Here is a 15,256-nt window from a genome sequence, read left to right as displayed (position 1 = left end):
GTTAAATGATAACTCACTGTGATTTTGATTTTTATTTCCCTGATGATTAGAAATGTTCAGCATTTTTTAATATGTATGCTGGCCATTAGTCTATCTTCTCTTGAAAAGTTTCTGTTCATGTCCTTTGCCTCCTTTTTTAATGGAATTGTTTGATTTTTTTCTTACTGATTTTCCTGAGTTCTTTATAGATTCTAGTTATCAGCTCTTCATTGGATATATAGCATGCACATATTTTCTGCCATATTTTCAGAATAAACTTATTAGATATGTGTTCTTATGTTTTATATTCCTTACTTTTAATCATATACATAAAATAAAAGTCATGTGAACTGTAATGTCCCTTGGCTCTCCATTGCCTTTGGGGATATATCTGAGTTCTTTGCATGACGCAAAGTCCTTCATGAGCTAGCTCTAGCTTCACCTACATGGATTTTATATTCTCAGCACAATGAACATATCATCATTCCACAAATTCATCATGCCCTTCACACAGCTCCATAGAGCATGCTGTTCTCTAGGCTGCCAAAGCTTTTCCAGGCTTGTCTGTTTAGCAAACTCCTACTCACCCCTCAATAGCCATGCAAGTGTAAACTTTGCAGTCACACCTTAGCCTGCCTCATCTGAGTGGCCGGCACTCCCTCCTCTATGCCTGCACCTGCTGGCTCCTGTTTAGGGCTCTGCCAGCTGATGTTGAGATGCCCATTCACATTCTCTCCTCTCCTTTGCTTGTGAACAGATCAAGCTCACTTCTCCTTTCTACCCCCAGCAGGGAGCTCAGGGACTGGATTCAGCAGTCCCTCTGTGAATGCTTGTTTTGTGGATGTCCATGAGATGATTAATACAGTCTATGAAGCATTCTACAAGTACCATATTTGAGGTAACTGAAAGAGGTAGAGATGATAATAGCTAAATAACAACGGGAAATCAATTTATGAGGCTTGTCTCTGATAGGTAGAATCTTGTTAGAAGCCTGATTGTGAACAATACATTCCAAAAATGAAGGCATCAAATTAGGGGCTCTCAACAGGTAGGGAGAGAAGAGTGATACCTTCTAATGCACTAGAAAAATGGTATTATAAAATAATGGTAATAATAATGATAGCAATTCCCACTTATTAAGCACCTCACATACCTGGCATTGTCCCACTACATTGTGCTTTTCATAAATGATTTCTAATCCTTGTAATAACTTTATGTTTACAAATGAGGAAACTCAGGCTCAGAGAAGTTAAGTAAATTGCTGAAGGTCACAAGTCCCCTCATTCCTTTGAGCATGTTCCAAACACCATCTAATGTCCAGTACTTTGGCAACTAAAAAGTATAGTTAAGATCTAACCTCTGACCCAATCAGCACTCACTTCTAATGTGGACGCGACACAAGCCCAGACCACATTTCTTTGATGCACTTGGCCCTTCCGGGGCTGCTGCTGAGTGCGTAGCTGGGCTCCTCGCTGACATAAGGGTTCCAAAGACCCACTGTGGTGGAGTAAACATGACTCCAAGCATGACACAAATCGCTGGGCATGTGACGTGAGTCCCCCTGACACACGTGTTGGGAGGCCTCAAAACTGTAGCCTACCTAACTGAGAAAAGGAAGCAAAGTGCAGCCTTTTCTGCCAACAGACTCTCAGTAAGCGAGTCCTGATGTCTGCTTTATCGTAACGTTTGTACCAGACAGAGAATTCGAAGATTAAATTGTTTACATGTTACGTAAACTGATGTAAAACTGGTTTGCACACACCCACAGAGGACTTACTGTGCAGCCAGTCCGACCAAAGCTGCACCAGGTCACACGTGGAGGAAGATGGTTGTTACACACATCGCGGAGAAGTGTGTTGACTCACAAATGGAGCCCGTGAGAGCTGGTAACAATGACAACTCTCCTGTAGGGCTGCAAGGTCTGAGGTCACGCAGCGAGTATGTATGGAGAGGTCAGGGACAGTATCAAGATCCCAACAGGCAGGGACACCACAGTGAAAGAGGACTCATTGGCTTCCTCCTGTCCCTCTTCCCAGGCTCAGCAAAGCTGAAGGTCATGGAAACATGCTCCAGGGACATCCATCCAGCTTAGGGTGGACATCTGTCCATCCTTAGCTGAGACCTGACACCCAGAGGGGAAGTGTGGCACCAAGAATGGGAGCAATTTGCCTACTAAATGGGAAAGCTCTGCATTCAAATAAATCACCTCTTTCGTGTTCCTCACTTCTACATTTCCGGTGGATTTCCCCAATTCGCCTAGATTTAGTTGTGGGCTCTTGGGCTAGCCGCCGTATGTTTCTCTGTCCTCGGATTCCTCTTGCACGTAGCAGGAGCTGTGCTTACTGCAAGCAGTAAGTACGACAGGCGCAGGCCATCACTGCACACACAGTGCGCAGCGGGGCTCCTCGCTGACATAAGGGTCCCAAAGACCGACTGTGGTGGAGTGAACATGACTCCAAGCATGACACAAATCGCTGAGCATGTGACGTGAGTCCCCCTGACACACGTGTTGGGAGGCCTCAAAACTGTAGCCTACCTAACTGAGAAAAGGAAGCAAAGTGCAGCCTTTTCTGCCATCAAGCTGGACTGATGAGCTACTCTTGTTATTCAGGATACAGTGGTAGGCTTTGAAAGACACCAGTCTACACAGGTCACAGATGGGGTTCTGGTCCTTCTCAGTTCCCCTACCCCACCAACTGACAGATGTCATTCTTTTTCCTACTTTTATCTCTTTTTTACAAAAATATCCCTGAAATTCATCAATGCCAATATGCAAAGAATGGATGAAAGTGAGGGGTAGCATTTTCCTTCAATAAACATGTATTAGGTGTCTATTGAGACAGGGCAAGAGGCAAAGAGACAAAATATAGTGCTGCCCCTGCCAATAGGTGCCAGTTGAGTGGGCAGAGAGAAAAACGAGTGGACGACAATTTCATACGATAGCAGCCGTAAGAGAGGAAGACAGGGGAGGTGTTAGAAACGCCTGTGGGAGTCGGTTAGGCTCCCGACGCACAGCTGTGGCAGTGTGCGTGCGCCACTCTCGCACCCAGAGCTGCCTGGAGGGCGCACCTTGCTCCCCCCAGCACTGTGCAAGCCCCTCCACCCTCACACCACGGAGGGGCAGCCCACTGGCACCGCGGCGAAGGCCCTCTCAGCTCTGCTAGTCCACCCGCATCACACTGGTCAGCCTCCTCGGTCCTCTCCCTGAGCGGGAGAGAGCACGTGGATGAGCCATCGGCGCACAGGAGAGCCCGTGAGCTCTGCCAAGGCGCCGAGACTGGGCGGGCCGGGGGAAGCAGCCCTGAGCAGTGTGTTCCAAGTTGGGGCTGCCCTCGCTTCTTAGCCCTCCCTTTGCTCATGTGGCTCGCCCATGGCAAGCGCGCCTCTCACCTGTCGTACACGACTCCACTGATGGGAGGCAGCCAGTGGATGGTGAGGGACCTGCGGGTCTGCCCGATGACCATGGGGGGGATGGGAATGGGGGTGGGCTTCCTGCTTTCACTCCATTGCTGGTAGACGAGGTCCAAATAGCAATGCATTCGGGCCACTTGGTTAGGGGTGAAGCTGTCGGTGCAGTCGTCATCTGTGGAGACAAAGGTGGGAGCACAAGAGACGGAGGCTTTCAGCTGGAGAGTGCACCAAGGCAGGGGTAATTCTGCCTTGTTCGTGGCTGAGTGCCAACTCCTAACCCGACCCCTAGCTCTTATTAGGCCCAATGAACACCTGCTGAATGAATGAATAAATATTCTGTTCCAGAAAGTGTCTAAGCTGGAAATGCAAGAGAAGGAAGGGACACAGCACTTGCATATCTCTAAAGCAAGGCCATCGCCTTAATGTTTTTTTAAATTGGGGAAGATTTCAAAATATATTGTTAAGTGAAAAAGCAGGCTACAAAACAGTATGAACAATATGAGTCCATTTTTATACAAATATGCATATTTAGCAAAGTAAAAGGAAAATGATATATATTAAAATATTAAGTTATTTCAACACAGTAGGATGATTGTTGATTTTGCTTAACCACTCTCCCCCCTTTTTTTCCTATTTGAATTTTCTATAATGGAGATTATTTTTTAAATGAGGGATAGGAGGAGAGGGAGTTACTAACCTCAGATTAGCCCAAATATGCCCCCAAAGGCTCCTTCTGGCAAAGTAAATGCTTCTGTTCAGCCCGTATCTAGGAAATTGCTTCTACCTTACAAAGTTGAGTGTCCTCCAAATATGACATTCACCCAAATTGGAATTCATCTAAGTTTAATGTAGTCCCAGTGCTTTTGAAACGGTGCCCCTTTCATTTGGTGTATGATTTTTTTCAAAGCATATCTTCAAGTATGATAGTATCCTCTTTCAGAAGAGGAATTTTATAATCTGGTGGTAAAAGTCCTTATTTTACCTTTTTAATTGAAATGTCAAGTTTCCTATTTTACTATAGGAACCAAGAGACATCAGACGTCATTGTGTGTAGACCTTTGGCACGAGCGAGTGAATGAGACGCAGGCCAGAGTGAGAGCTTTGCCATCACCTTAATGTCGGGCTGGCCCCGCGAGACCACGCCTGGGGTAGGTGCAAGGTTGCTGTGGGCTGAGAGTTGCTTATTCAGCAAACCACAAGATGGCAGTGTTTCAGCAGACGGCCTCTTCACTGTGAACATGGGTGGAGTCGCAGACACCTGCTTTGTTGCCCAGTGACTTCGGCAAAGGTCAGTGAGTATTCACATAGATGCCCGAGGAGAGAGAGCCGCAATGCCGGGCAGACAGCAGGGCTGGGAACGGTGGCCCCGGATTCGCTGTCAGAGGGGGCACAGTCTCCCTGTTAGCTTCATTTTTCATAGGGCTGGGAAGGGAGTTATCTTCGCTTCAAGGACTTTTCCAGTGAAAACGCACCAGTCAAATGCTGCCCATCCTGCTTCTGAAATGTTTCCTCTTCCCATCTCACAGGTGGAACCTCAAGAGCTCTGCCCTCTGCACCTCATTGTCTGGTCTCTCTGCCCCAGAAAGGGTCACCGTCTTTTTTCTGGGGAGGCCGATGCGCTGGTGCTTATGAATCTGATACACTTGAATTAGCCACCAAACTGAAACTCAGGTAGAAACACCTTGGTAGGTGACAAACAGAACCAGCTCATCACTCTGTCTTCCCTTCAAAGAAATTTGAACAAGGTATGGTGGTTTCATTTTGGGGGGGATAGTTCTAGAAGAACTTATCACCAAACAAGCTCCTGGAACTTACAGAAAAATTATCGTCCTTCACCATTGGAGCAAGCCATCAAATCCAATCACTCCTTAATTTTAGGGAAAAATTCAAGTCCATTATCAGGAGAATGGTTAGTATTGCCTTTTGCAAGAAAGGGGGAAGGTATACCAGGGGAAAAGGATAAGACGGAAGCTGAGTTGAGGAAGGACAAGACCAGGCGGTACGGTTGTTCCTAGGACCAGGAAGGCACCATTTTAAATGAGGTGGCTCCACTGCAGGTGAGGGCCAGGCAAGCTAAGAATCTGTGCTTGGCACCAGATTAGCAATGGAGGAAAAGAATCTGAGCTTTTTTGAATGACACAAAATAAAAAAGAATCCTGAGGTTAAATTAATCAAACCCCGTTGCTGAGCACTGCAAAAATAATGCAGTCACCTGGACCCAGAAGCTCCTCCCCCATCACTATTGGACTCCCCTTCAGAGAAAAGCCTAAGAATGTGGGCAAGGTAAGAGCAACCACGTTCTAGAAGTTGAAGGGATCTGAAGAGGCCTTTTGGCTTTGTCCCTTCTTTACTTTTCAAGATAGAAGTATATTTGTTTTAGATCTGTAGTAGAGGAGAATTCCGCCAACAAAACCCCTTAATATTTCAGTATTTCTTTGTGTTCTTCAAAGGCATGAAAAAAAAAAAGAATATCCCGTGATAAATACACTTCAACTCCTGACAGAAGTGATCGCTTGATCATTCACTCCAGCCCCACGCCTCCACCCTGCCAGCCCCCAAAGCCCGCATGCACCCCTAACCGAAAACGCCGACGTCAAGATGGCTGATACCTGTGTAGCTCATGTAGTTGCTGAATGGAGCCCCCGGGAAGTGAGCGAAGCCGCAGGTGTCGTTGGTGGGCTCCGGGTCCCCGCACAGCTTGCTCTTGGGCGTGGGGGCCGTGTCGGCGCAGAGGTCCCCTGTTTCCATGGATGGCGCCGTCTCCCTGCAGGGGTCATCACAGGATTCTCTTTCACTGACCCCCTTGAAGACGTGGTAGAGTCCCAGGACGTGCCCTACCTCGTGGATCATGATGTTGGTGTGGCCCGGCATGCCGTAATAGGCTGGGTTCAGGACCACGCCACCTGCCGTGGAAGGTTTAAAAAGTCTCTAAGCATAGAATGAACAGCAGCTCTCCGATTCTGATGGCCACCAAATATTCCATTTCAACATCTAGGAAGACACTTTATAACTTCCAGTGGCATATAGTCATTGCTCTTTGCTCTTGCTACAGGCACCCTTTAAACTAATCAATAAACATTTCTTTAACCCCTATCATGGGTGAGTGCTGTACTAGAGGCCAGGGATACCAACATGGACACAGTGGCATGATAGAGGGCCAGGATTCTCAGCCTTGGGTGCACATGAATATCACCTGGGGGAGCTAAAAAATATACAGAGGTACAAATACTACCCCAGGTGAATAGAATCAAAATATTTGAAGATCGTGTTCATGCATCAGTATTTTTTTACAACTCCCCAGGTTGAGAGCCATTGGTCAAGTCCTGGCCCCTGCATATACTAGCTTTGGGGACTTGAACTGATCTCCTAGAACTCAGTTTTGTTATCTGTAAAGTGGGGATGATAACATTAGTGTTTGGGGCTTTTTTAAGTGTTTGGCACATTGTAAGAATTTAGTCAATGATGGTTATGTAGGCTGCTTCTGATTTCACAACCCCTACTCTCAAGTAACAAGCAACCAGTGAGACAAAAGACAAGTCCAACTGAACTACCATGAAATTCAGACAGTCACAGACGGGCCCAGTAGGAATATGTCCTAGCCTCATTCTCCCAAAATCTCCATGAGAACACCAAAGGGACTGTTTCTAAGAAGAGTCCATTGCTCCAATCAGGCTTAGATGAAAAAGACCCAGTGGCATCACTGTAACCTTACAAACAAAAGGCTAAGACCTCTGAGTGCCCCCCTTCTGTCTGACTAGCTTGTTGGAATCCAAATTCCAGCTTCCCACCACAAGACTTTAGTTCTTTATTCCCCCAAATTGTCAAGGTCAGGCCCAGCCTCATTGCCAGGCCCGAAGACGGAGAGTTACCAGCTCTGGATCGAACCTCTGTGGTCGCCCCGGCTGTGTTGTCAGGCAGGCCTGCCCCTCTGTCTCAGATCTGAGCTCCACCCCCGGACTTGTTTCACACCTCACACCTGAGACTTCCCTCTGCCAACAGTTTTCTGAGCATAGCAGGCCCAGCAGAAAACAGCCCTTCCTTTCTCTTCCCAGATCATATTCCAAGGACGATGTCCTATTCCTGAACTCCACACAATGCTGCACAGGCAACTGCATACGTGGCGTTATGTATGGGCAGGAGACGGCCACGGGGTATCTGGCACAACGCCCACTGGTTCTGGCTAACGGGCGGTTCCGTCTGCCTTTCTGGTGGCTGCTGCACAGGGCAGCTTCTGATGCAAGTTTCTCCGGTCTACTGAGACTGCTGACATTGACCAGGCCATGCCAGCTCATCCTGAGAGACGGTGTCCACTTCCGCACCTGACATAGAGCTGGATCTCGCCTCCCGTGTTTATCATTCCTACCACTTCTGCTAAAAATTCTTATTCTCTAACACTATCTTTTTTTCTTTCTCTTTCCTTTTACAAGGTTATTTTCTGAGTATTTTCTTCTTGTGTGCATCATTATTATGTCAACATAAAGAGACTTGAAAACAGGTCTATTTCAATGACATCCAGGGTGTCTGGTATTTGAATGAACCTCATGATACACAGTGTTTCCATTTTCCAAGACGCCTGCACTTCTTGGGCACCAGCCCGACTGCGGTGACCGTCATCACCAGGGCCATACCCGACTGCGCCCCGTCTTCTCACAGCACATCGACTGCACATCAGTGAAGGCATTCCAAAGAGCAGCTTTCTGTTCTCTCCAAATTGCCTTTTCAAGTGTCTTCATCACTCACTTCATCCTTTCCCTCCCCTACACCTCTCCCTTCTACATTCACTTATTCCCTTTCTCTCCTCTTTATTTTCCTCCCCACCCACCTCTACAGAAGCTTTGGATTAAAAAAACTAATCTGCCGGAAATAGGACTTTAAAAGGCTACAGTTCACCTATAAGTATCCACACTGATTAGTTGTTCCCAAATTGTGTTCATAAATTCTGATCCTGGATGATACTTTGAAAAAAAAAGTTGTATCATATACTTGAGAAAATTGCAGTATGCTATACTCTCTGCTCCTGAAAATTCACAAGGTATCTGAGAGCTGTCATATTAAAGGCCCTGAAAAGTCCTGCAGTAATTGTGTTTAACCTTTTGCTTTCCAAACTGATTTGAACATGGAATCTGTTTGGGGTAGAATACCTTTTGGCATCTCTAGAGTACCAGATTCCTTGGCACATGATCCAGGAAACAACACCCAAGAGGAAGAAAACTTCCAGTCAATACTTATTTTCTCCCCATATGCCTTACCTCTGAGTAAATATCAAATATCCTCTCACCCTGTGCTCAGTCCAGCCCAAGTCCTTCTGTGATCTCTTCCAGTTATTAAGGAAGGGATCATAGACGAACAGAAGAGAGTTCCAGGAATAAAGAATGGCAAAAGCAGCAGGTGTCAAGGAAGGAGGGTGACTGGGAGGGAGTGTGGGCCTGGGACGCAGAGGAGGACATGGGGTGGTCAATGTGACACTGGGCTTCTCGTCAATGCCAGAAGTCTACACCCAAGCCCCCAATGAGACATTTCCCAGTTGAAGAACACTCTGCTGTATAGCCAGCTTTACATGAGCCAGCTCCCGTGTAGGTGGAGGGAGAGGCATGCAAGTGCCCATCCCCCACACTCCCAGCAAGCCCTCTCCGCTCCTGGGACAGCTGGCCGGGCCTCCTCCTCCGAGCACCCTTGATGCACATTCCCAGAACAAAAGAATATCGTTTTAACCAGACAGTGTTTACGTTTTAATTAAAAACATAAGCAATTTTTAATGCACATTTGCAAGTTATATCTTCAATTCTAGAAAGATGGGATTTCTGCTAAAACATCATCCATATGCAACATATAATAATGGGCTTAGTAATTACATGTATGTTAAATATGATATTGTACAAAATACACACATATAGAAAATACAGAACAAAATGGTGTTCTAATTTAGGGATCAGTGCTGTGCCCACCAGTACTTACAAAGGAAAAAGCCCAGCGTCGCAGACCTCTTGTCATAATTCTACCCAACAGAGCACAGGGTCGTAGAGCCAGCCCTCTGGACTGGGACTGAGGGAACTGGGATCGCGCGTGCTAGCCGGCCTCGTCAGCCTTGCCCCTGCATCTAGCCTTTCCCCGCGTCTCCTCACCTGTAAAGGAGGAGACGGACCGGCCTGGCTCTGCAGTGCCTTCCTAGCGTCATCCCACCCTCGCGGGCCCGCGCGTCGCAAGCACTCGCCCGCCCGGCTGCGTTCCCAGCCCGGCCCTCCGCGGCCAGAGGAGGCGGCAGCCAGCAAGGAGCGAGGGCCGGGCTCCCAAGCCTGGGCAGGTTCTGGGGACTCGGCCTGCTGCTCGCGGGCCTCCCCCGGGTCCGCCCGGCGGGGCCCTCCGCCCGGTCCGCCTCATCCCCCGGAGCTGCCCGCCCCGCACGGGGACCGGGCTGGGCCTCTCACCGCGCCGCCCTCGCAGGCGGTGGATTTCGTCCCTGCCCGGGACTCGCACGCCCCTCTCGCCATGCGGGAGAGGAAGACATGGATCGACTTCGTGGTTTAGTTTACAACGTTCTTCATGTTGTAATAAAGCCGGCATACACACATGTGTGCTCATGTCAAAGCCTGAGCGAAACACAAAGACTGGTTGCCCAAAATCTAAAAAGGGAATGCAAGCACTTCTTTGCATGAACAGGAACCAGATATGATGGTAAATAAGAAATAAAAGCTGACTCCTCAGAATGGCAAACCCTCCCTGCCCTGCCAGCACTTAGGTCTTCTTCGGGGCGGTGGGGGCGGTGGGGGCGGTGGGGGCGGTGGGGGCGGTGGGGGGTGGGGGTGGGCTGGTGGAGGTTGGTGGGGGTTGGTGGGGGTTGGTGGGGGGGTTGTTGGTGGTTGGTGGGGGCCGGTGGGGGCCGGTGGGGGGCGGTGGGGGGGCGGTGGGGATTGGTGGGGGCGGTGGGGGCGTTGGGGGGCCGGTGGGGGGCCTGTTGGGGGGCGGTGAGGATTGGTGGGGGCGGTGGGGGCGTTGGGGGGCCGGTGGGGGGGCGGTGGGGGGGCGGTGGGGATTGATGGGGGCGGTGGGGGCCGGTGGGCGCCGATGGGGGCAGTGGGGGCGCTGGGGGCGCTGAGGGCGGGGAGGTCCGAGTAGCCGAGCATTGTCGCCCTTCCAGGGAAATGCGCCAGCCTTTCCCGGCACGACATTGCAGGAATAATGAAATGAGAGAGTGAAATGCTGCTTGTCAGTATCATGCTCCGTTAGGAACGAAGCAAGCGTCACCTTCCGAAGCTAACGCCCACGCCCCTCGCTTTCCTCCGCTGCCGTGACCAGCAGCACGGGGCAGAGCCCGCGCGGGTGCGGTGCGTCCGGCAACAGGGTCAGAGCCCGCGCGGGTGCGGTGCGTCCGGCGACACGGGGCAGAGCCCGCTCGGGTGCGGTGCGTCCGGCAACACGGTCAGAGCCCGCTCGGGTGCGGTGACCAGCAACACGGGGCAGAACCCGCGCGGGTGCAGTGCGTCCAGCAACACGGTCAGAGCCCGCGCGGGTGTGGTGACCAGCAGCACGGGGCAGAACCCGCGCGGGTGCGGTGCGTCCAGCAACATGGTCAGAGCCCGCGCGGGTGCGGTGCGTCCAGCAACATGGTCAGAGCCCGCGCGGGTGCGGTGACCAGCAGCACGGGGCAGAACCTGCGCGGGTGCGGTGACCAGCAGCACGGGGTAGAGCCTGCGCGGGTGCGGTGCGTCCGGCAGCACGGGGCAGAGCCCGCGCGGGTGCGGTGCTCCTCACTAGTGCGCAGAAGCTTCCCTCTCACAAGCTGGACTCGGAGTGACCAGGGCTCCTTCTCTGGCCGTGGACACTCACTGGAAGTGTATAGACCCTGACCTTGGGGGACATTCCCTAAAAGCTCTCAAGGCTGTACAACCATAATAACCAGAGTTCCTGTCTCCAAGAATTGTTACGAAGTTTAAAGTAACAATGTAGATAAATAAGCATTTAGCTTATTTTCCTAGAACCAAGTGATTCAAAATATATAGTAGATCATTGGTCAACATTACTGTAATTCCACATGCAGTCTAGCATTACACGCTCATCTTCCTGCAACCCTCGATGGCTCCCATCTAACCTTCCTCATTCATCTAGGAATGGAAGCTGGGGCCTGACCACAAACACGACAGACCCCCTGGAGCCAAACAAGGCAGCCAGGCAAGGTGGGCAAACAACTCCAACAAGGGGCTCTGCTTTGCCCCTTGGCTGCTTGCACTTTGCTTCCACGGTGTTCCGATCCCGACACCCACAGGCACCCAGAAGACAGACAAGATGTGGATAGAGCTGCTGTTTGTGGGAGACAAGGAAACTTTTTGAATATGGAGGTTAGTGTAATTCTTCACAGTCCTTGCTGCAGGTCAGATCTACACAAGATAGCTTTGTTTTATGGTGCCAGCAACCTTTCCCTTCCCACTCCTCTAGTTATGTAGAATAAAATCATCATTCCTTATATGCAACACTGCTATTCATTTTGGTCACTCCTCATCTTGAAGGACAAAATTACAATACAGATGAGAGATAAAGGATGGTGGCAGAATAGGGGGAGGGATGGGGGTGGCATTCCCTCCCTTACTATTAAATCCCTTCTTTTGTGTTCTCTGCTCTCACCTGCCACATCAAAAGAGGAAGGAAAAAGACATGCCAATATGTATGTCCTACTATGTCCTGGCACCTCAGTCTCCACTCTGAGACACTCGGATTCTCACCTTCACTCACTTCCTTAACACTCATTCTGCACTGCTGCTGAGGGACTGACAACAAAACCAGGAGGAACTTTGAAGCAAAGTGTAAATGGATGGGAAGAAATTGGGGGAATTCTAACATTTCATCCCAGTGGTTCCTTGCCTCCCTCTTCCACTCCCAGTTCCAGATGCCAGACTTCCCTGCGTATATGAACCTCACTAGGAGGTACACAGTGGAATGAAAAGCAAGGAAAGAAGAAATCCCTTTCTAGCTGTTGGGTTTTGGAAGCTGATGCCATTTGACCCTGAGAGGGCTGTGTGGTGCAGCCAGCACGGTGGATGAACTGGGGACAGTGTTCCCTGCTGTCAGACTACCCTCATGGCCACCAGCATAGCAGCCTAGACAAGACTGCTCTAAGCTGAAGGAAGAAAAAAGATATAAAGGAAAATAACGGGAATGTACAGATGGTTATGGGCCCAATGAAGTTGACCGTACCCTGCCTTTCAAACCCCTGGGGAAAGAATAAAATCTCCAAATAGGTTTGTGTTCTCTGACAGCAGAGTGATCTTGCCTTAATTCAGTGATGGATTCTGGAGTAGGTGAGCTCGCTCCAGAGAGGAACAGCTGACCTGCAGAGCCAAGCAGGAAGGGTGTCAGAGAGTCTGCCGGAGATTCCCTGAGGGTGAGTCCTGTGGTGGGAACAAGGGTCATCTCAAGAGACCAGCATCATCTGATGACTAAGGACACAATGTATCATTTCCCCATGGCCTTGGCATGTATGTGCCAGTTAGATTCAGCCCCAAGCAAAAGAGGAATAATTGACTGGATATAAATTTCTACTGCACAGCAGCATGAGGGCTCAATATGTATATGAAGTTCAACTTTATAGATAGAGTTACATTTTATCTCTATATATCTGAATGTGCATGCCGAGACTTGAACTCAATACAGGCCCATGCCATCACCTTGTACACAGAGCGCAATAGGAACAGAGTGCTCAGGATTTAGGGACTGGGGCCATGAGAGGCACAGGTGTTCCTGGACTGGCGGAGGCAGTGGAAATGCCTTCGTTTATTTATTTATTTATTATTTTTGTTTGTTTGATTTTTTAATTTTTTAAATTTTTTTATTTTAGCGTATTATGAGGGTACAAGTGTTAAGGTATATATTGCCCATGCCCCCCTCCCCCCTCGAGTAAGAACTTCAAGCGTGCCATCCCCCAAATGTTGCACATGTTACTCGTTGTGGTTGTATATACCCCTCCCCTCCTCCCCTCCCACCCTCCCGACACCCGATAGATGTTACTCCTATATGTCCACTTAGGTGTTGATCCGTTAATAGCAATAGAAATGCCTTCTTAGAAGGCCTTTCAGCCTTGATTTTTAAATACAAGCTAAAACACCACAGCAAAGTTGTGTGGTCGTGGGGACGAAGAAAGAAAGGCAGGATGCTGAGTAGAAGATGAGCTCTTAGTAGCAAACAGCCAAGCTCCCAAAGCGAGGCTCTGCTTCTAAGCTCCTACTGGCTTTTCCAGGCTGTAGCACAAGACTGCCAGAGTGGCTCCTGGTAAGAGAATGATTCCCAAAGTAACTTCTATTAAAAAAAACCTTAGGCCGTTTGAGAATGGGACACCGGTTAAAATGACTTTAAAACAGTTCTGTAAAACTTTTAGGGCTGAATATTATATGCCCATAAAACAGGGAGGTTGAGGGTGGCGTGCAGGTGCCCGCATAATTACTTCCAGTTACTGGCGAAAATACACGCCCCAAAACATGCTCTCCGCAGTGAGGGGCAGAGCTGTAAAAGTGTGCCTTGGGGTCCAGAGAAGGAGCACTTCAGAGCAGGGCAAGGAAAGACAGTGGTATGAGTGGACTGACAGAGCGCAAGAGAGAAATGGAGAAGATTGAAAAAAAATATACTGGAAGCTAGAAAGAGAAGCGAATCTTTAAGAGAACAAGTCCAGGAAAAATTTATCTGCACTTCTTGTATTGGCCTCTTGGTTTTATAGCCTATGGTCTCATTAGAGGGAAGTTCTTGTTCCAGACAAGACTGAACCAAGACAAGCATGTGCAGACGGGTGTCATTTTCACCTCCTTGCCCACTGTTGCAGCCCTGCCTATCTCCACGTGCCAGGCACTCGGTGCACTCTGGTGCTCCCACGCCATGGGAGAAGAGCAATGCAGTTAACTGGAACTGAAGACATTATTACTGAGGCATTAGAGACTTAATACAGGATCCTTTCCTTGGTTCAACATGGGGGCAATGCTTCAAACACACACACACAACTTCAAGACAGAATTTTAGGCACTACAGAGTATGAATGGGAAAGATATTTTCTATAATTTATTTATTCATTAATCATTATTGAGCACCTATTCTATGCCAGGCACTGTTCTGGGGCACCAAGCATTCAATGATTACTAGGACATGTTTTAAAAGGAAAACTTTTCAAACCACCACATATAAGTGATTATTTACTCCACATGCCTATAGATGAACCTACCTTTGGGATACCCCAATTTCAGGGCATGAGGTTCAAATCCTATGGCAATTTTATTCAGGATTTTGAATTTCCTAGAATAGTCACTGTTTTCCAAACCCCAAGGCACCACACCCAGAATAGCCCATTTGCTGAATGTCATCTCTGACAATTGAATAATCAACAATCACAGCCAGTAGCAGGACAAGTCCTCATCCTGTTCATGTCAGGTAGCCTGTCCTGCATGGCTCTGTGCTCTCCCACACTTGCATGGTGCACCCCATTTTACTCATCTTATTTATTGCTTGTCTCCAGGAAGAATCACTCTGCTTTGGCATAATGAAAAGACCAGCAGTGGATAGGGAACAACACTGCACTCACTCTAGCCCAACCCTTTAATGAGTACTTGCATCAGAGCACGTGGACTCCTGTAAACACCTTCATGATCTACAAATGCCCGAGCACCTCTGAGTGTGCCCCTCCATCAGTATGTAGTCCCACAGACCACAAACATGCTCAAGCCTCTTTCAGCATAATCCTTCCTCATCACCCTCTAATTAACACCTTTTTCCATACTCATGCTTTATACCCTCATAGCCAAACTCCTGACAAGAGCCTCATGCCCCTCCTCACCCTAGTGGACTCCTCTAGCTATCCCACTCTGGTTCCTGCAGCTGCATGCCATGGAAACAACCT

At 48.8% G+C, this 15,256-nt stretch overlaps 1 protein-coding gene across 2 annotated transcripts in view; it reads right to left on the bottom strand.

Moving 5' to 3' along the window:
• The window catches only part of PAPPA2 (pappalysin 2), a 311,166-nt gene that overhangs the window by 155,823 nt on the left and 140,087 nt on the right, over positions 1-15,256 (bottom strand). For both annotated transcript variants that reach the window (XM_012765039.2, XM_012765040.2), the window contains exons 4-5: positions 6,000-6,293; positions 3,370-3,562 (exon numbers count right to left, since the gene is read on the bottom strand). In XM_012765039.2, coding sequence (XP_012620493.2) covers positions 3,370-3,562; positions 6,000-6,293 — 487 coding nt within the window. The remainder of the gene's footprint in view (positions 1-3,369; positions 3,563-5,999; positions 6,294-15,256) is intronic.

Source organism: Microcebus murinus, chromosome 2 (genome assembly GCF_040939455.1).
Source record: "Microcebus murinus isolate Inina chromosome 2, M.murinus_Inina_mat1.0, whole genome shotgun sequence".
Taxonomy (NCBI): Eukaryota; Metazoa; Chordata; class Mammalia; order Primates; family Cheirogaleidae; genus Microcebus; species Microcebus murinus.
The sequence above is the reverse complement of the archived record's forward strand: the minus strand, read 5'-3'. Positions and strand labels throughout refer to the sequence as shown.